At 46.8% G+C, this 22,390-nt stretch overlaps 1 protein-coding gene across 1 annotated transcript in view; it reads left to right on the plus strand.

The window, feature by feature from the left end:
• Positions 1-1,983: 1,983 nt before the first annotated feature.
• The window catches only part of NR4A3 (nuclear receptor subfamily 4 group A member 3), a 38,343-nt gene continuing 17,936 nt past the window's right edge, over positions 1,984-22,390 (plus strand). The window contains exons 1-5 of the mRNA XM_057549315.1: positions 1,984-2,518; positions 5,766-5,939; positions 8,248-9,212; positions 12,828-12,957; positions 13,420-13,592. Coding sequence (XP_057405298.1) covers positions 8,250-9,212; positions 12,828-12,957; positions 13,420-13,592 — 1,266 coding nt within the window. The 5' untranslated portion in view covers positions 1,984-2,518; positions 5,766-5,939; positions 8,248-8,249. The remainder of the gene's footprint in view (positions 2,519-5,765; positions 5,940-8,247; positions 9,213-12,827; positions 12,958-13,419; positions 13,593-22,390) is intronic.

Consider the following 22,390-nt stretch of genomic DNA (forward strand, 5'->3'; position numbering starts at 1 on the left):
ACTCCGCCCCCGCCCCCTCCGCACTCCCCGCGGGGTCTGGGCGCCCCCTCACGCGGCGAGCTGGCGCCCTAGGCCCGGCTAAAAATAGCCAGGCCCGACTATATTTGGTGCGGCCGGATCCCGGCGCGGCCGCGCGCACCCCGCCCCGCCCCGCGCGCACCCGGCCCCGCCCCGCCCCGCCCCGCCCGGCCGAGAGCTGCTCTGAATGGAGAAGGGGCGGGGGTGACCGAGGGGAACCTACTCCGCTATCTGCCGCGCGCGCGCGCGGCGGCGGCGGCGGCGGCGGCTGGGCCCGGCCAACCGCCGAATTTAGTAACATTGCCTGCGTCAATCACGCGCCTCGTGTGCGTCAGCGCCGCGCGGCTCCAGGTCCTGCTACCCCCACCCGCCCGCCTTTGAATGGATGCAATGTAGCAGCGCCCTCCTTCCTTGTGAGACTGGATTGGAACCCGTGGCAGTGCAGAGGCTCTGTTCCTGTCCGCTAGGTCAACTTTCGTAGTACCCTTCCAGGTCTCCTCCACACCACCCTCTCTGAAGTGGAAGTGGAAGTGGAGGCGAAGAAATACACCCATAGCATATGTATAATTCTAGTTTTGTTTCCAAGTTTCTTGTGGTAGCTCGAACCTTCGATTCTGAATTGTGTGCTCCGCCCCACACACACACGCAAAGATTGTGACAGGTCAAAGACATAAATGTCACGTCTGATTCAAGCGGACCACATGGGGACCATGTCTGTCTGCATTGTTTCACTCAAATACTTTCTCCTCCTCAAAAAATCATTTTTAAAAGAGGTTGTTTTCACCCAGCTGCAACCTTTGGAACTAGGAGACTTTAATTCTGATAAAATTTGTTGTGTTTTCAGCAAGAAATTCACACTTAAATTCATCACTTCCAGGAAGAAATTGCTCTCCCTAACAGAATCACCCAGGCTTTCAGCTCGCCATTTCATAACAAATGTGTCCCAGGAGACCAGAGCAAATCCCGTAGCGAGGGATTGACTAATAAATCCTGTTGATTGATTTCGAAATGTTTAATTTGGGAGGTGGGAGGAGAGGCCCGTCTACAACCATCAAAAAGTGAAAGTGCGAGCTGAGAGTTACATTTCTGATGGGAGGGGGTGATTTGCAAGTCAGACCCGCTCAGCTGTTCAACACGTGTGTGTTTGTTTTACACACAATAAGTAGTTTCTGCTGCAGCGCGCGCGGATGACGGATGTGCACTTAGTTGGGTTATAAAGTCCCGTTAGGAAACCCACACTTTAAGTGTAAAGAAATAAAACCTTATCTTCCAGAGCCATCGGTATCCCTGTGCAAAACACGCACCCAGCAAATGATGGGAGGAGGAGAGAGATTAGCCTAGGCGCAGGGAGCCAGAGAGACGTAAACAAGCTTTAGAACTGTTGGTTGGGGAAAGAGCAGCTGCACCTCGGGGAGTCTTCGGACTGGTGCCTGACTCCTGCACCCGCTGCCAGGTCACTCGGAGAAGCTGGCTGGCTGAGCCTTCCCTTTCGGAAGAGCTGTCCTCTCTCTTACCCCCTCGCCCTGGCTCCCTGCCTCGGGGCAGCCTCGGAGGCGCGCCAGTAGCACTCCTCCAACTCTACTCCACCCGAGTCTGACAGCTGGGCGGTCCCGCCTGACCCGCGGGCGGGCCGCTGCACCCTCTTACAGAATAGCGCCCGGGCAAGCAGCGCGGCTGCAAACGGGTTGGCAGCGCGAGTCCGAAAGGCCCCCGGGCCGGGACTGGCCGCGCGACACAGTTTCCATTGCGCTGCCCTGCAAATGGCCGGGGAACGCGCGCGCGCACACATGCACACACACCCCCTCCCTCGCACACGCGGAACCGGCTGGGCCAGGGGAGGGAGGAGGAGGGTGACGTAGCGTCCCATGGCGTCACATTGACGTCTCGCATTCCAGGCACTCTATGGAGAGGCCGCTAGGGCTCCTGTGGCATAAATGACGTGCCGAGAGAGAGAGCGAACGCGCAGCCGGGAGAGCGGAGTCTCCTGCCTCCCGCCCCCCACCCCTCCAGCTCCTGCTCCTCCTCCGCTCCCCACACACAGACAAGCTCACACCCGCTCCCTCACTCGCACACACAGACACACGCGCGCACACACGCTCCTCACACACACTCCACTCTCTCCCGCGCGCTCACACCCCTCTCGCCCTGCGCCCTCGCGGGTGCAGCGCTGCGCGGCAGGCGGACGCCCCTCCCGGTCTCACTTTGCAACGCTGACAGCGCCGGCGGTGGCTGTGGAGGTGGGAACAGAAGCTGCATCCTACCCCCTGGTCGCGGCCCGAGCCAGGACGCCCGCGGAACCCCTCGGCGGCGCTCTCCCATGAGTCGGGATCGTAGCATCCCCTGCCAGCAGCTCACTGCCTCTGGGAGCCGCTGGACTTCTACACCGCAGCCCTTCCGGGACAGCAACTGTGACTCCCGCCCCCCCCCGCCGCCCCCAGTGCAGATTTCGGGGCAGCTTTCTAGAAACTCGCTCTAAAGACGGAACCGCCACAGCACTCAAGTACGTATGAGATTCGCTCAGTTAATAGGGGGACTTGCTAAAAAGTTGGCGCGCTGGGAAGCTTAGCTTCTGAAATTGACAACTTTGAGCGTGGGGTTTTCCCCCCTCGCCTCCTCGCTCCGGCTTTGCTCGCGGAGTCGCCGGCGGGTTCTGATCTGAAACTTTTCCCCCGTAGCGGGCCTGCGGGGATCTCTGGAGCTTGTGGGATTCCTCTCCCTACCCAAAGAGGCGAAAAGCCTCTAACAAAGAGGAGGACCGGGATTTGTGCAGTAGTAGCTCCAGCGATGTAATTCAGGGTATTTCGGCTCTAGTTGTCATGGTAATGATGCTCTAGGCGGCGGCGGCGGCAGCGGCAGGGAGTTGCAGCTCCGGTGATGAACGGCAGTAATTTTCCTGCCTTTTAACTAGGATTGAAAATAGGGGCTCCGGTGGGTCCAAGTTAATATGCCTAATGGTGACTCCGAGATGGTTGACTGGGAGGAAGCTTGGGAGGGAAGGGGCCTGGTCAGCAGCGGCCGGAGTTTGCAGCGGCGCTCCGAGGATCTCAGGAAAGAGGGCGTAATTGTAGGAATGTGGCTTATTGTATTGAAATGAGCCTGGGGCTCCACCAGGCACGTCTGCCTGGAGTCGCCGACTTGCCCGTTTACACTTTTCCCTTCGGAGGTAATCGGGTGTAATTGCCGACCCCAGTGCCCCGACACGCGTGGGAACGGTGTCCCTCTCCTCCGGGCCTTGAGTCGGTATGCGAGAGGCGTGTTTTACTCTTAACTGACAGAACTCGCGCTTTTGGAGAAGTTGCTCGTAGTGTTTTACTCTTCATAGAAATGAAAGTTCTCGGTGGTGAGAGGAGAGCGGTCAAGCGGGCGCAGCCTGCGGAGGCTGACTTCCAAAGGCACCTCTAGAACCTGTTGGAAGCTTGGGTCAGTCGTGAGGGAGAAAGCATTTGTCCCTTCATTCCAAAGACCGTTCTTGGAGATTGTCATTTATTTATTATGCCCACGGATTCTCCAGAGGGAAGAGCTGCAAGGAGTAGGGTAATCAGAAATCTCGGGCTATTATCCCAGAGCCCTAGGGTGCCAGGAGAGAGGTACAGGGCGCCCTTCAGTCATTTCATCGCGAATCCAATCCTGAATCTTCTTTTCCCACGACGGAGAAATATTTTATAGAACTGAGCTGGGGAAAGGAACAGCTGCCTAACGCGGCTGCTGAGCACAATGAATGAAGTTTGAGTTTATTCGAGTTCTCTTATCCGAGCAAGACGCTCGTAATGTGAATATCAAAGGCCCCTTAGGCCACAGCAGCCTCCACACCCGCTCCCTCCTCCCGAACCCCCCACCCCCCCAACCCCACCCCCGCTTCCCTGGGACCGTGCGCTCGCAGAAATTCTCCCCCGCGGTTTGTCTCCTCTCCCTCTGTCTTTCTGAGAATCTCTGTCTTTCCCTTTCTGTCGGTCTCTTCTCCACTCCTCCTGCCCCCGCCCAACCTCCGCCCCCGCTCCCCAGGGTTGGAAACTCCGTGGAGGAGCCCCGGTCACAATGGTGCGTTTCACGGTTTCCTTCACACACTTCACCACGGGGAGGGGAACACGGGGGTGTTCCTTTCGTCGGCCCACGAGAAAGAAAGGGGCTTTGACAGAGGTAGTTATTTCTTCCTAATTTACAACCCCGAGGCTCCGTGCTCCCGGCCGCGGCGGCCGCGAGCGGGAACGGAGCAACGTGTTTCCAGGCGCTGAGGCTTCGCCTAGGTAACCGGTCTTTTCGGGGCGGGGGGGTAAGGGTGGGGGGAGAGAGCCGAGGGGCGCTCGGCTCGGCTGTAGGAAGTGCGGTGTGGCTCTTCCCCGCGAACGCCGGGCGCTCGAGAGGAGCCCCTTCCTTGGGGAGACGCTACCCTCGACCACCCCAGTCAGAGGCCTATCCTTGGAGAAAGACTCCGCTTGAAAGGCCGCGGAGAAGGGCGGGAATGCGGGCACCTGGAGGTGGTGGTGGGAGGTTGCCAGAGACTCCCACTGAAGATGCGGGAGTGACGGGAAGCGCAAGCTACAGCCGTGGGAAGATCCGCCCTTGCCTGCGCTAGGGCGAGCGCAGGCTTTCTGTAGTATCAGCTGGGGCTGGGGTTGGGGATGGCAAGGGAATCCCTCATTTCCTGGCCGTCGAGGGCTCCCCGGATCTGGGGGCTCCGATACCCTCTTTCCTTTCAGGCAAGCCCGGGGAGCAGGGGCGGCGGGAGACGAAACTTATCCGACACCCGCGGCCCGCGCACCCCCGAGGTTTTTGGAATTTTGGTAGTTTGGGTTTTTTTTTTCCGAGTCCCCGTTCCCATCCCTGAAGCTGCGAGTGGGTCCGGGCAAAGGGGGCGCTATAGGCCGGAGTTTGGGGCCGTGGGATCCTTACCCGAGGCCCGCCGAAATGCGCTTCTAGCTACAAAGTTTCGCTAAGGCTTTGCGCAGAGACGCTCGCCCCAGAGCCGCTCTCGGCGCCCTCCGGAATGTGCCCCCCTCCGGGTCGCCGGATGGCCCCGAGCCTCGAAGTCGCCCACCCTCTGGGATACCGCCCGCTGGGCGCAGGGGGCCTCCCTCCCCTCTCACCACCAGCCGCAAACGCCAACCGCCTTGTGCCTCGTTTCCAGCGCCGGCCTATTTCCACTGTGTCCTTTTGTTTGCTTGACCCCTGGCCCCCGAAACTCGCGGCTAATAGAGGCGAAGCTCCATTAGCATTTAGAATGAAAAGCGCAGACTTTCTTAATTCCTCGGGGCATTCATGCATTCGTTCCGGACCCTATGCCTTTCCTATGCAACGTGTAAAATTTGTATTTGAGGGGTGGGGGCGGGTGAAGTTGGAAAATATTTTCCGCTCGTGCACACTCACAGACTCCGATTCGGGCGGAACTCCTTCCTCAAGTGTTCTCCATTCTTCGGTTTTCATGACATCGTTAGCTTGGAACCAATTGTGGGGGCAGATAGATTAATTTCTGGGCGACGACTGGCTGCGCGTTTTTTTAGCCTCGGTTCGGGAACCACAAAACCGCGGTGAGTGCGGACAGCCTTTCCTCGGCTCCCCCAAGGCGCTGTGATGCTTGCTGCCCGGGGACTCCGGTCACCTTAAGCACCGCTTTCTTACCCTTCTAATTCTTTTGTAATTAATGCATTTCTAGAGATCTCTTCAACCCTCACCGCCGTACGCCCAGTCCAGGCCGCGGTGACCCAGCGTGGTCTCACTGTGACCTTTGTCCTCTCTCCTGGTGCCCTCAGAGCCCACTGCGGAAGATCGCAGCCCGGCAAGCCCCAGCCCTGAGACTGGACCCTCAGCGGAGCCGGGCAGCACCTCCGCCGCTTCGCCCCGCCAGACGTCCCCGCCTCCTCCACTCTCAGCCTCCGCTGGAGAGACCCCCAGCCCCACCATTCAGCGCGCAAGATATCCTCCAGGTAGGTCTGAAGGCACGACCCCTTATTCCTCCCGGGCTGGGATATGTGTGTGGGGGAGCCACATACCCAGCAAGCAGGCTGGTCGACTTGCCCAGCGCCAGGACAGCGAGTGACTGCTGGCCGAGAATTTCACGGCACAGGTGGCTTCCTTGCACGAATCTCCTCTGGATACCACACCCTGTTGCTACCTAGTGGAGCAGCCAGATTAAATTAATCGTATTGCTCAAAGATATTTTTCCTGAGAAAAATGCAAATACACCAACAGATTTCGATCTTTTATACATTTTAATGTCTTCATATTTGCTCTACTTTTAATGCTAATGCATTTAAGTTATGGGATCATTTCGAACAATGCAAAGCATTTTTGTTTGTATAAAACGCAAATCACTTGGGTGCAGACATTTGGATTATTGAAGCTCAAAGGGAAAGAGAGAAAGCATTTGAGCTGAAAACCAAGGAGTAAATTTGATTTGGGCAAAAGAAAGGACTGCAGGTTTGGCTTGTAATACCTCTTTATGCATTTGGTAAAGGGATACCAGGTGCCTGGCCAAAGAGATGCAGATAAATAGAACTCAGTCCCAGCAAGCTCATCTTCTGTCTGGAAACCTCAGAAAGACACAAAGAAGAGCAATAGGTAGGGATTGGCAAAGAAGAATGATAGAAAAGACTCATGGAGAAATCCAAGGGAGGAGAACAAATGAAACATCAGGCAGTGTTCTTTCTTTTAAATGACTAGCCTTTCATTTCACCCCAACAAGTGGACAGCAGGATAAGTGCTCTTTTAACTTCAAACTAATGAGTGTTTGTAGGGCACTCGGGAAATAAAGGCTTGAACTGGCCTCTCCTCATCACTGCTTCTTCCACCAGGCCCTCAACACCTTTTTACAAGTCAAGATTTCATCCCATACATGTATGACTCAATCAGATTTGGAAATGTGGGTAAGAGAAAGATGTCAAAGGAAATGTGAAGTATTCACTTTTCTGTTAGTCACAACTTTTACCCCATAGACTCCAAAGACACGTTAAGCACGTGGTTTTCCTTTGGCTCAGAAAAACCAACCACCAGAAACTGCCCAGTTTACTATTTATATTTAGCCATAAAGAAAGGGAAATAATTAGATAAATTATCCACTAGATCCAATATTTCTCAGGGCTTTCTCATCCAGTTCAACCTCGCTGAACAATAGTAAGCACTCCAGATATCATTGCTTTGGGGGCTGAAAGAAACTAAACCTATTAAGAAACTGCTTTCTTTTCTAGGGGTGCTAATTCTTCTGTCATAAGAAAATATGTAGATAACTAACCTATTATGACGACTGTAAACTATTGTTATAAAGCAGCCACTGATATATTTTATTTCTTAGAATGGGGAGAAATACACACACACACACACACACACACACACACACACACACACATATATATATAGCATATATGGCAGAGAGCAGGTTTGGTGGGTGTTTTGTTGCAGCTGCTGATCTTTTTCTTTGCAGATGGTACAAACTCCCCCGAGTCCATTTCCTGGACCTACGTTCCTACCTCACCACCTAGCTGGCTGAAATCATCAACAGGGGTCCAGTTTGAGCAGGCTGCTAGCCCTGCTTGGAGGAGTAGGGAGAGGGTGGGAGAAAGCAACCACAATGTGTGTGGGTAGCCTCAGTTGGCACTCATAAAATGTTAGAATGTCACTGGGCCAGTAAGTCCCATGTAGGACACCTTTTTTTTTTTTTTTTTCTTTTACTAACTCATAGGTTTACAAATCAAAGTGTGTGACTTGGGGGACCAGTGGTCTCTTTCACCCAAAAGAAACCAACACGGCCTTCACTGGATTTCTTCTTGTCCTCCCAATTTGTGGCTGAGGTCACTTCATTTAATCTCTAGGGCTCAAAACCACTTTTAAAAACACGACTGGGCTTATGAGGGAAGACATCAAAATTCACAGATACAGTGGAGGACAGGGCAAGGGAGGGAAGGTAGGCACAGAAGTCCTCAGGAGGCTGGGTTTTGGCAACCTGTGGCCCCTTTGGCAGTTTGTCAGGGATTCAACTTTCTTCCCAGGGGAAGAAGGAAGGAAGGAAGGGAGGAAGGAAGGAAAGAAGGGAGGGAGGAAGGAAGGGAGGAAGGAAGGAAGGAAGGAAGGAAGGAAGGAAGGAAGGAAGGAAGGACTCTAAGTCTATGCTACTAGAAGGTGGAAAGAATGTCACTTCCTCTCTATTTCCCATATTAGAGAGTGACAAGTCCATTGCTACCTATTAGCTAGGAAGAGTGCCGACTTGCTTCTGAGAGACCTTTTTCCTCTCCCTTGCAGGTATGCCCTGCGTGCAAGCCCAGTATAGCCCTTCACCGCCAGGTTCCAGTTATGCAGCACAGACATATGGTTCGGAATACACCACGGAGATCATGAATCCTGACTACTCCAAGCTGACCATGGACCTCGGCAGCACCGAGATCACGGCCACGGCTACCACGTCCCTGCCCAGCTTCAGTACCTTCATGGAGGGCTACTCGAGCAACTACGAACTCAAGCCCTCCTGCCTGTACCAAATGCAGCCGTCGGGGACCCGGCCTTTGATCAAGATGGAGGAGGGCCGCACGCACAGCTACCACCATCACCACCATGACCACCACCACCACCACCATCACCAGCAGCAGCCATCCATTCCGCCCCCCTCCGGCCCGGAGGACGAGGTGCTGCCCAGCACCTCCATGTACTTTAAGCAGTCCCCGCCGTCCACCCCCACCACGCCGGGCTTCCCCCAGCAGGCGGGGGCGATGTGGGACGACACGCTGTCCTCGGCACAGGGCTGCATCGCACCCGGCCCGTTGCTCGACCAGCCAATGAAGGCGGTGCCCACGGTGGCAGGCGCGCGCTTCCCGCTCTTCCCCTTCAAGCCCTCGCCGCCGCACCCGCCCGCGCCCAGCCCCGCAGGCGGCCACCACCTCGGCTACGACCCGACGGCCGCCGCCGCGCTGAGCCTGCCGCTGGGAGCCGCCGCCGCCGCCGCCGCCGCCGCAGGCAGCCAGGCAGCCGCGCTCGAGGGCCACCCGTATGGGCTGCCGCTGGCCAAGAGGGCGGCCGCGCTGGCCTTCCCGCCGCTCGGCCTCACGGCCTCCCCCACCGCATCCAACCTGCTGGGCGAGAGCCCCAGCCTGCCGTCACCGCCCAACAGGAGCTCGGCGTCGGGCGAGGGCACGTGCGCCGTGTGCGGGGACAACGCCGCCTGCCAGCACTACGGTGTGCGCACCTGCGAGGGCTGCAAGGGCTTCTTCAAGGTGAGCGCTCGCCTCTTCCGGCTCCCTCTCCCCTCCGCAGCCAGCTTCCTCAGACACCCGCTCGAGTGAGCGTCTAAGCGGGCCCTTCCCGGTTTGAGAGGTGTAATGGTTATACTGTGCATTTCAGTAGCCTTTCCTAGCACCCTCACACCCACTTTCGCAGGGTTTTTTAACTTGACGTCCATTACAGGAGGCCCAGACGGGCTTGAGGGGGCTGTGAACTTCCTGACTTGGCGTTACTTCCTGCTCATTTTTATGGAGAGAGCTTTCAGCAGATTCGCAAAGGGATCTGTGACCTCAAAATGCAAACACCTCACTGTGTTCCTATTCTGTCCATCCAGGATATCTGAGGGAATAGAGTCTGTGTGCCAGGCCCTGGGTATTTGTATCTCATTTAATCCTCCTAGTAAGAGCTAGGACTCTAGACTCAAACAGAACTGACATTGAATTTTGGTCACCCACTAGCTATTTTTACTAACTGCGTCTTGACTGTTTAATTATCCTTGTTTCATAGATGAGGAAATGGAGGCTCAGGGAGGTTAACTGCCCCTGGACACACACTCAGAGAGTGAGATGGAGGCAGGATGCAAACTCATGTTTGCATGACCTCAACGTGCCTGCCCTCTTCACAGCTCTGCAGCTGCAGAATAGACAGGGGCAGCTGGTGGATGCAGTTTGGGGCAGCTTGCTCTGTAGAAGATAGCAGCTGGGGTCTCATCATTCCACTCCACTTCTGAGTGTACCACACAGAGTGGGGACACTCTTCATTATCTCGGAGACCCAAAGGAGAATTTTATAGTGGGAGGGTCTTCAGCCTCCCCCTTATTTTGCCCAGGAGGATACTGAAGTCTAGAGAGGTGATTTAGTTGCACATGGGGACAGTTCCAGCTGGTTTCTCCTGACTCTTGAGTTCAGTGCTCTTCTCACCACTCAGGGGGAACAGGCCTTGTTCTCTTGCAGCTCTACTTTTGCTACTGACTCCCAGAATTCTTCAGACACTTAATTCTGTGCCACCCTCCCCACTCCTCACTCCCCTGGCTCTTATGTCAGGCATTTGCAAACCCCCGAATGCTCAATAATCACTTCCTAGCCTTCAGTGTTGGGCAGGGTGGAGGGAGAGGAGAAGCTGGATGCTGATTGGATAATGAGGATTTGGGAGGCCAATAGGATGTATCTGGGAGCATGCTGGAATTGGAGTCAGAACACTCAAATAGGAGTCCTTGATCTGTCACCTACCAATTTTATGATGTCGGGCATGACACTTCCTTCCAGGCCTCAGTTTCCCTATCAGGTGAATACATTTCAGAGAAAGGCTGTGAGTATTAAATGAGAGAAAACATTTATGAAAGCACTTTATAAGCTTTAAAGGGCCATAAAAGAATAGTTCATTATAAATGAAAATACAGACATTTATTAAAAAATGCACATGTGTGCATTGGTATACATACCAACAAGCAACAGTTATTTTTGATCTGGAGCTAGGAATCATGTGATTAACTTCTGCAGATAAATGAGAAAATGCTTGTGGAAAGATTTTGCAGTATGTTAAATGCCATACAGGAGGTATGCAGGATTATGATGTTTTAAATGTAGAACCATCGGTTTAGCCGTTTTTTTCTGTCTTAACTACACAAGCTTTACTTTCAAGTAACTGCATTCCTTTAGCAGATTTGCTTTTTACAGCATTTCAGCGGAAATGCTGAAAGGCAGTGAAATGGGCAGCTGAAAGGGGGAAAAGAAAGAAAAACAAGAGAAGTACAAGTAATCCACAAATATAATCACCCCTGAATTGACCAAAATACAGGAGTGGTGATACATTCCTCGTCTAGAAATGTCAATTAAGTGTTCCCCAACAGCATCCTTTTTCTGTAGCAATATCTTGAAAACAAATCTATACTTGAAAGGGTAGGGGTAGGATAAGGGAGAACCACCCCACAGATCCGTTAATTAAGGGAACGGGAGCAGGTTTTACCCAGTGGCTCTCTACCATTAAATTGAATTCTTTAAAAATGTGACATGAAGTGCAGTTAATGATGGGAATTCAGTGATTGAACCATAACGATCTCTCCCTGTCCTTAAACTATTGTGCAGGCATACACAAATGTGGGGAAGGTTTGAGGTTATTGGGAAAACGTATACCTGAAGCAAAATGCCACCAGCACTGAAACTGGGATATCCTTGAGGACGATGGCAAGAAGTAGAGTTTTTTAAATTACTTCATGTTCAATGAAAGAGAGCTTCATTTAGGAAATACAAGTTTCCTTCCCTTACAAACTGCTGCGAATTTAAATGGTGGAAACCTCAGAAGTATGTTTGTGTTTCGGAAATTTTGCATTTTAAACTAAAATCACCTGCTAAAGCAGGGGAAATGTATCTGGCTTTAAATTTTATATAAGCAGTTTAGAAATGATCTCTTAAAATGAAATTAAAAGGTGATAGAGTGAAAACTGATACAAGGGGGTTGAGAATTGCTGAAAATTAAAAAAGAAAGTAAATCTATTTAGAATTTTAGACACAAAATAGATCACCAATCCCAAATTACCTGGATTTCTTTTTTTTTATGCAGCCCAGGCTTACCAAATAAATTCCAACTTTCTGCTCTATTTGGAGTTGAATATATTCAGGTAATTTCTTAAGAGTGGTAAATACACATCCATTTGCACAAATGTTTTTTATTTTTTTTAAAAAATCAAGCATTCTCTTATATTTGGAGCATAAAATATCCTTTATTATTTCTTCATGTTTCATTTTTAAATTATACGTGATTCTGAAGAATACAACATTATTTTATACCCAGGCCCAAGTTTTATGATACATCTTTTACAGTATGGCTATTTTGATGTCTGTGTCAATATTCATTTATGAAATAACCAATTAATGGGAATTTTCATTGAAAATATATGGCTGTCATATTCCTTCTTTTATCTCATTCTTTTTGTTTGGTTGGTTTTTTTTTTTTCTTTCTTGGATGTGATAGCGGTTTTTAGTATCCCGTTTTATGATTTTGCTTTCAAAAATGAGAAATGGACAGTTTACCATTCTTTTAAAAATAAAATACACTACACAAGCTGATTAAATGATTTTTTTTTGCATTAAAACATTATTTCCTATATGTTATAACTAGACAAGTCCTCGTTTTTGCTTTTTATGATTTCATCTCTATTGGGGAACAAAGCCAGTTTCTGTGATATTTGACTTACAATAGTGATATCCAGCAAAGTACATCCCAGATAATTTTGATTTTATTTTAATAAGGTCAGCAATAATCAGGGGAGTGGAACAAGTAGAAAATTGTTCCCAAAGGGATATTAAAAGTGAAGATAATCTAATCCTCCAAGGTATGATATGTTGACCTGGTAATTTCAGATATGATTTTATCATTCAGACTTGGGTGTCTCCTGAGACTTGCTTCAGAACAATCCGAGATGATTTTCATTGTCAGCAGCTAACACTAATAAAATTGTTTTTCCTGCAGGCTAGCGTGTTAGGAAATTAAATTTATCTAATTATACGAATTGCACTGTCGCTTTTCACATTGTAATTAAAATACATCTTGTCAGGTCCTACCTCTTTCCAGAAACTATTAGTTGACTATCTCTGTATTGTATTCCTCAGAGAACAGTGCAGAAAAATGCAAAATATGTTTGCCTGGCAAATAAAAACTGCCCTGTAGACAAGAGACGTCGAAACCGATGTCAGTACTGTCGATTTCAGAAGTGTCTCGGTGTCGGAATGGTTAAAGAAGGTATGGATATAATGCTTTTTGTCCAGCTTGCTTATAAATATTCTCAGATATCACTGAAAAAGTTAATATTTACATTAGAATGGTGAAGTTTCCTAGTTTCCCTTTCTTTTCAACATTTTATTTTTATGGTGTGTATTTACATTCAAAAATAGCTGAGGTCTACTTATTCTAATTTCTCAAAATCAATAGAGAGCTTGTGTACATACATCTTTGTTCTATTTGAGAAGGAGACTTTTAGGGCTAGTTCATTACCAAATGCAAGTATGGGGTGGCTTTTATGCTGCTTGTTTCAACTCTCATTAAATCATTGTGTGGATATTACTCCAAACTTATTGCCACTTTTAAATGGTTGGTCTCATTAATGATTTGCTCAACTGTAAAGTGTTTTGATTCCTTTTTGTGATTTATGGCTGTTCATGGATATCTTTGAAGACATTTTTTCTTTGTTTCTCTCGGTATCAGTCGTCCGTACAGATAGTCTGAAAGGGAGGAGAGGTCGGCTGCCTTCCAAACCAAAGAGCCCATTACAGCAGGAAGCCTCTCAGCCCTCTCCACCTTCTCCTCCAATCTGTATGATGAATGCCCTCGTCCGAGCTTTAACAGACTCAACGCCCAGAGATCTCGATTATTCCAGAGTAAGTTTTATGATGTCTTGCTCTTGAATGAATGATCAGGGTCTCTATTCATGATAATAGTAATAAGAGTGGATTGAATGGCTTCGTGCCTGGCACTGTGCTCAACCGTTTTCATACCTTTTCTCTAGTTTTCACTTCACTTAGCAATTCCAGTGCATCCATTGCACCAAATAATTTTTGCCTTATTGAATCTCTAAATGCCTTAACAAATGACCCTGACCGTGCTGCACCTGTCATACCCATTGTTGCAGGATTCCTGATGGTTGTGCCAATGAAAATCTGCACAGGTGAATTACAATTTGTACATTTCTTTCATGCTTTAGACAAAGTGACTACTTTTTTTTTTCCATATTGTGACCAAACCATCTGGGTAAGCTTCAAGTTATCCTTAAACAGTTTACCCAATTGCACCGGCATTGACTGACCTACTGCTTATACTGAGGGATTAAACCATTGATGGAGAGGAGCAAACTCTGGCCTTGACATCAGGAGGTGTCAGGAGGACTGGGATGGAATGCTACCTCTGCTGCTTCCTGCCTGGGTCACCTGGCTCCTGCTGTTGGCTTTCTCATCCTTACAGTGGAGATGATTACAATAGTTAACCTCAGAGGGGTGTTTTGAACATCAGTCACACAGGAATGACGGTTGAGAAAACATTTGAAAACTGTAAATGATTACCAGTGTTGTTATTTAAGCCAACCAAAATATATTAACACTTTTATTTCATATGGGATATAGTAAAACATCATCAGTTTGAGCCCTGCAAATTCCCAGAAATTTGGATAACACAAAGAAGAATGATGAGAAAGGATTTTCTGAGCAAAGGTATAAACATTACTGGAAGGCAGTTTTAAAAGAGACTTAGAAAAGCAGACTTCTAGTAAGACAGGGTCTCACCAAAGAAGAAAAGAAAGGAAAAAGATATCAATCATTGAGCAATTTCTACATGCTAGGCATTGTGGTACTTTGTCTCATCTAACCATTGAAAGAAACATGAACTGTACGAATGGTTAATCCCACCGAAAGACAAGAAAACTTAGAAACACAGTTTACGCACAGATAAGAGAGATACCAGTCCAGGGATCCCCAGTTGGTTGATTTGTCTTGGCAGCAGCTACCAGATTGCCTTCTCCAGGTCCAATCAGTATTTCAAACTTCTGGTTGAAGGGCTGGCCAAGAGTGTGAGAGTGTCTGCCATATGCCCTCCTTTTAGGCTGCAATGTTAACAAAAGTGAAGGGGTGATTTGTGTATCTGCTGTGATCTTCCTTCCCTCATCCCCTCCCTCACTGTAGGTTGTGAAGCCTCCTCTCCACACTTGAGCACAAGACTTCATATAAGAAGCATGGTAGACCCTTAGCATCAAAGGTTGAGGACTCTTACTCTGATTACAAGTAGCATCTCTTGACTGAAGTCAAGTCTCAAATAATAGTCTAACAGAATAATGCAGTGATTAAGGGCTTAGGTTTTGGAACCATGCAGGCCTTGATTAAAATCCCAACACCATCATGTACTATCTGGGTGATCTTGAGCAACTGATTAAATCTTTTAATGTGTCAGTTTCCTCATCTGTGTTATGGAGTAATAGTAATAATATCTACTTCCCAGGGTTGTTTCTGGGAAGTTTAAATAAGATGATACTTGTCAAAGCTTTAGCACAGTGCCCTGTATGTTATCTCCTTGACCAAAACTTCTTATTCTATCCTTTGTTGAACGTTCTAATGAGTATAAACACTACACATGTCAGGTGCTATGTAGCAAAACCACTAAGGTAAGTGTTATGATCTCTCATAGATGAGATTAAAACTCAGAAAGGCTAAAGGACTGACTTGCCCAAGGTCACATAGTAATAGGTATCAGAGATAGAATTGGAAGCCAAGTGGGCCCAATTTGGCCCCCAAAGTCTGTGCTCTTAAAACCATAATTCGTTGCATCTCTGGTTTCAGTGAGAGTGGGTGATAGAAAAGCATTTGGGAATAAAAACTTTTCCATGAGCCAACTCTGGCCTTCCCTTATGCAATTCATCTGAATTAATGAAGCTTCTTGGCACTGCCTTCACTGAGGCTACAGCACACAATCTGACATTGTTCTGGGGCATTTGAAATCACTATTGATGGCCAGTCCAGAGGTTTAGTCCACAAAGTGATTTGGTGGGTTGGGGGGGGGGCCAAATTATCCAATTATTGGTCTACATGGCCTAATTAGTTATTCAGAGGCAAACCCTACCCCATACTTTGAGTTGTCCCAGCTGGGAACTGCCTCACACTGAAAAATCAATCCACTGTGTTTGCTTGCTTCTGCACCATTCAGGGTGTTAGACTAGAGTCATCATCCTCATCAACAAACATTTATCCAATTTAATTGTTAGCTTTGCCCAAAATAACAGATTGACCATGCCAGAGTCTGGGTCACACTGATACTACCTTTGGGGCCTGGCTCAATTTTGTAAAGCATATTTATTTTAATTGCATTGTTTTGGAATTGGGTTGAACCTCATAGCTTGGATTCTCCTGCTTTTAGATAGCTTTACAAAATTATCAAAAATTGGACCCAAATCAATTAAATTAAAAGTCTCTTTTAATAAAATACAGTGAGTTTTCATCAAAAACTTGGATGAAGGCAGAGAAGGCATGCTGATCACATTTGCAGATGACAGAAAGCTGGGAGGGATCGCTAATATGATGGATGTCAGTGTCAACATTCAGAGTGATTTCGACAAGCTGGAACAGGATGGGCTGAAACCATCGTGAAGAAAGGTCACAAAAATAAGTGTGAAGCTCAGCATTTAGAATTTTTTAAAATGGGAGAGCCTTGGCCTGTCAGTGGTTCATGTTAAGAAGATCTCAGGAGTTTATTCCATACACATTCAGTAAGAACCAACAAAGTGTGCAGTGGAAGGGAGGGATGCTAAATTAGCTTAGGCCTCAGTAGTAGAAGCATGGGGCTAGAACCAAGTTGATGGTGTCCCACGGACTCCGTCCTGTCAGTGCACACTTCAAGGATGGAGTTCAGTTCCAAGCTGGGATTTAAGAGGATCCAGTGTATGTATGTGGATACACTGTTTCTGGAAACTTGAAAGGGATGGTTGAAGGAAATGGAAATACGTAGACAGAAAGGGAGAAGATTTGGCAGGATTAGGTCACACTTTGGCCCTGTCGACAAGACGACTGTTGCTCCCAAGGGCAGAACTAGAGGGTGAAGGAGGGGGCCCTTCCAGCTCACTCTGAGGGCAAGGAAGAACTCTCCTGGCTATAAGAGCTGCTGTGGAAGCGTGAGTTCATCAACACAAGAAGAAACTAAGGACAACACATAACAGGGTTCCTCACAGGAGAGAGGTTATTTTGGCTGATACTAATTTCCTTCCAACGCTAAGATTTTATGATTCTAGGGTTTACCTTACTGTCCCTAAATGCAAGTGAATATATATACATATACGTATAAGAATATGTGTTGTTAAACAACTTGTTACTTCACAAGATTGAATTTGCTTCATTCTCTTTTTTAAAAAAAAATTAGCATAAAATGAATGAAGCAAAATGAATTTATTGAATGCCTACTTTGAGCCAGGCACCATCACATACATTCTTACATAATTTCACTTAAACCGAGTTTATGTGGTACAATTTATGGTTTCAGTCATTTTTTTAATGTCATTCATTGAAATTCAATTTTCATATTACCTTCTCCTTAAAGTTTTTTATTTATTAATTCATAGAACTGGAGGTGATCTTGAGGTCATCTAATCCAAAACGCATATTTCAGAAGACTAAATAAAGGCTTAAAAAGGCTAAGTGGCTTGCCTAAGGTCAGTGGCAGAGCTAGGGTTAGACCCAAATCTCATCACTCAAAGTAATATGTTTCTCTTTCACCATACTGCCACTTCTGTTTAATGGCAATATACTAGTTTTTTTTTTAATAGAAGCTTTATTAGATTTTAAAAATTACAATAAGAGTAATTTATAAAAGGCAGACCATTTAGAAGTGAATAAAGTGAAAAATGAAAGTCTCTTCTTCATTTATTCCTGCCTAATCTATATCATAGTGGTATATGTAATTTTACATTTTAAATAAGAATATGCCCTGTCAGTTTTGAGTCAGACAGTTGGCTTGACCAAAACAATTTATTAAAGATGCTACCTTCCCCCAGTGAATCAGAGAAATGAGAAAATGTTTGCCGGGCAGGTATGTTCTAATCTTGTACCTGCCTATGTGGCTTTAAGGTAGTAAGTGAGCATTTTCCTCGTTTGTGGGAAAGGGAGGTGGAGGAGTTGTTCCAAGTCACAGAGGGAAGGGGGTTTTCAAGGCCAGAAAGAGAGCTCTTCGCTCTGTGAAGCGTTCCTGGCTCTGGGAACTTTTCTTCTCCTTTGGGCCAAACTTCTCTCCTTCAAAAGTGAGCTCAGATCATTGTATATCAGTGCAGTCAAAACATGTCACATTTGATTTGTTTCTCCTCAAAATGTTGCTATTCTGTACCCCACAGTTGCTTTTAATTTAGCATTACAAGTATATATAGATACTGGGCTTGTCTTCAGAGCCTGCATAATTACTAATGAGAAAATGCACTTCACATCCTCATTAGTTGGTCATTTCAAGTATTTTCCAGCAAACTAGGATGTTTTCTGGTAATGGGTGTCACTTAGTATAGTAACAGACTCCAAATACAAGAGATACTGCCCAGATAAAACCAGGCACCAGCAAGTGGCATTTAAATATGTTAACAAGATAGCCTAAGAAATGGTTGACACATGTTAAACCTACAAAGTAAACATCATGAAGATTCTGCAAAGAGGGTGCTTTCATGAAGCTACTCAGAAGACCCTCTCAAATTGCCACCAACTCACTAGATGATTTCAGGCAACTTCTGCCCTGCTGTAGGCCTCAGTTTTCTCATCTGAAGGCCAAGGAGATTGGACTAAATGCACTGCCATGATCCCTTCCAGCCTTCTCCTTCCCTGACCCTCTGATTCCCCTATGGGTACAGGTCTGCATTTCCCAAAGTGTGGTGCCCAGACCGCATGTATCAGAAGGAGTCAGGGTGTTTGCTTAAAATGCAGATTCTCGGGGCCACACGCAGGCCTACTGACTCAGAATTGGGGGATGGGGGAAGACAGGCAGAAATCTGTATTCTAAAGAGGACCTTGGATGATTCTTTGGCACACTAAGCCTTGAGAACGATCGATATGGTTTAATAAGAACAATTCAATTTTACCTCGTATCTCCTATTTCCCAACTTTCTTGGGGTTGAAAAGGAATAAGCAATAGAGATAAGTTTAACAGAAAGTAATTGATTCATTTAACAATTCTTCCAGAGCAGTGGACCTGTTAGAACAAGATGCAGCTCCTGCCCTCATGGAGCTTACAGGCAAGTGAAGGAGACAGAAAGTAAACAAATATGTAACTGCAGTGATGCCATTGACGGGAAGAGAGGAGGGTTTTTTGGTTTTGGTTTGGTTTTTTAGAGAGGGGAGGCAATTAGATCAGAAAAGAAGAAATTTGGGATAAAATATATTCATTGCCAGTTTTTAAAGTGTCACTTTTTAAAGTGTAAGAACCTAAGAATATGTATACATAGTTTGGCTCATAGAATGATAACATCTAAAATATAAAGAAATATAAGGACCCAGGGAAAAGTAACATTCTAAGTGGAAACAAAGTGTTCTTAGGACATTTTACATATTTAGCCAGGACTGACACTGAGGTAGAGTAAATAGCAGATTCCACTCTGCTATGAAAGCACCACATTGCTACGTTTTAGGGCTGGTGTTCACCAAGGGTTTCACGTAATTCCCAAATAACTTATTTTAGGCCTAGGTTGTGGCTGAAATCTGACCTGTAGAGCCATGGTATTGCCATTTGAAATGTGTCAACTCAATTTAGTTTAAATAGTATTCACTGTTTTTTGCAGCTCTAGATTCTCAACCTAAGTGCTTCGGAGAAATCTGCATTAGACATTAGCTATCAGTAAATGCAATATTGTGTCTTTGACTAGTGGTAAAACCTGATTATTGATTATCCGTATAGGCTGTAATAAAAAGCATAAATAGGAAAAAAAAGATTCATTTTTAAAGTCTTTCTCTATTTGGCCTATGTCTGATTAGAATAGTCAATAAACAAGTATTTCTAGATTTTTCTTTGGTGAACCCCGAAGCTGCTTATCCCAGAGACAGAGGGATGTAGGGGAGCACAGAAGCAGAGATGGGGGTCTGGTTCTTCCACCTCTACGTCCAGTATTCCTTAGCAAGGTGTTTATAAACTGCTAGTCCGGGCAGAGAAAGACTCTAAAACGTTTTGTTCCATTTCTTTAAATCTTATGTTCAGTAGAGGGGATACTTGATTTGTCTTTTCCCCCCAGCACTTGATGCTGACCCTCCAGTCACCCCCAAGTTACTGGTGGCTCAGGCTGAATCCAGTTTGGCTCCAGAATTCTGAAACGTGAACCAGAATCACTGCAGGTGAAGCTCAGAGGGTCTGGCTGGAGTCTGGCACACGGGGCCCGCTGGCTTTCCTCCCTGCTGGACTCTATCAGAGAAAACCGCACACACAGGCAGCAACTGCATTTCCCTGTGTGCAGGATGCATGAAATGTGAGCCCAGCAGGGGTGGAGGCCTGCAGAGGACCCTGGGGGAAAGCTAAGTGCTCCGGAGGATTCTGAGCAAATATTGGAAGCAGGGAGATTATTGAGTTGTGAGCCATGGTTTCAGGGACTTCAGTGCAGGAGAGAGCTGTTAGGTCCCATTCCCTGACATTCTTTAGTCTTTTTTTCTCCATTTAACACACTATTTTAAAACAATAATGCTGAATCAGTATCAAATTCTAGGCAATACCGTCATACCTGGTGTGATTAGCAACATTTAGAATCATCAAATGCAAGAGCCATCACATGGAACATTCACCAGGATAGATGATGGTCTGGGCCATAAAGCACACCTTAACACATTTAAAAGAATAGAAATCATACAGTGTCTGCCGTCAATCCCACAAAGGAATTAAACTAGAAATCAGTAACAGAAAGATAGCTGAATGCAAGAGCCAGAAGGAATCAGCTAGTCTAGTCACTTCCAACTTCAGAGGCAAAAATAAACCCAGAGAAGTTAAGTGCCTTGTCTAGGACTGCACAGCAAGTCAGTGCCAGAGCCTGGAGGAGGTCCCCATGACCGACTGCCTGATCCAACATTCTTTCCTCAACTCTGAATTACCTGGGAGTTTCACATGTAGTGCTGTCAACTTTCTAAAGGTGGTGCTGCCCTGAATTTCATCCTGCCCCTGGAGAGCATATGGAATTAGATTCATATAAGAAGAGAAAGTTTAAAAATAAAATCTTTTTTTTTTCCACTCTCCTCCAGTTAATAGTATGTGTGCTGGAAGGAAGTGGTGGGGAGTGTCTATGACACCAGTATCATGCTGTCATCCTTGAATATCTGTGGGAAGGATGACTGCTTCCTCCTCCTGGGCTTTGCTTCCGTGGTCCATTACAACACAGAACATCCAGGGCTTCACAGAATCCAGGCCCTGGGTGGATTATTGGGAACAGAGGAACCAGGGATTTGAACTGGACCTGATATTATGGGATCCTAGAAAAAGTCAGGGCTGAAAATTAGAAACCTTCCGGTTCAACCCTTTCCCCCATTTTATAAATATGGAAGCTGAGGGACAGTGATAACTCCAAGTATCAAAACTGTTATCAGTATCATCACTATCGTCATGTGTTAAACACGTTCTATGCGTCAGGTCCTCTGCATGTATTATCACATTTAATCATCACAACAAAATGTTAAGGAAGATATTATCCCCATTTTACAGAGGAGAAAACTGAGGCTCAGAAAAGTGAAGTAATTTACCCCAGATAACTATAGCAGCAGAGCTACATTATTTCACAAATTAGGAGCCTAGACAAATCTAGGATCAAAGTGGCTTGGCTCCTTGTCTGATGTTTCTTTTGTTATTTCATGATGCCTCTTGGGAAAACACAAAGGGGAAAAAAAAGACCCAATTAAGACAAGTGCCTCATTTCCTCAGACCTGTGTAGTTCTACAGTGAGCACTTGGCTGCTTATTGGCTGTTTGTCCTCCAGCCAGGTTAGAGTATTGTTGCAAACCTAGGCACTCCCCTGACTGTTCTTTCATGGAACAATATTCAACAACTGTTTATTGAGCGTCAATTATGTGCCAGTCACTGTGTTGACAAAGTATGGGACCAAATGAATACATACATGGAGAACTCCAATTAAAGCAAAGCAAAATACTTTTTAAAACTATCCTACAGGCCACCAGCTAGTAACATCAGACCTATTAACAGCCAGGAGGTGTAAGACTGGAAATCACAGAGCCATGTTTAAGTCTTGGCTGTACCACTGTTGGTTATGTAACTTGGGAAAGTCTATTAACCTTTCCAAGCATCTTTGAGCCTCAGTTTCCTCATCTGTAAAGTAAGGATTAAAATCCATGCCCTTTGAGGATCAACTTGAGAGACACAAAAGCACACTCAGCTGTGTTCGTATGAAGGCAATGACGTGCATATTTACATGAATGTTTTTGCACATCTCCTAAGTCTCTGTGTTGTTGGTTGTCCCTTAATTATTATCTCGCTGTATCAATCTTCCTGCCTGACGCAGGAAAGATTTTCCTCCAGTGATTCAAGCAAAACCCAGGCTCTACCAGCATATCTAAAAGCCGTGTCAAGACTTTATCCCTGTTTGTACCTTTCTTCTCCTGGGGCCCTCTAGATCAATGATGTCCAATAGGATGTTCTGCCGTGATGGAAATGTTCTAAACACATGTGACTATTGAGCACTTGAAATACG

The sequence above is a fragment of the Balaenoptera acutorostrata genome, chromosome 6 (genome assembly GCF_949987535.1).
Source record: "Balaenoptera acutorostrata chromosome 6, mBalAcu1.1, whole genome shotgun sequence".
NCBI classification, from domain to species: Eukaryota; Metazoa; Chordata; class Mammalia; order Artiodactyla; family Balaenopteridae; genus Balaenoptera; species Balaenoptera acutorostrata.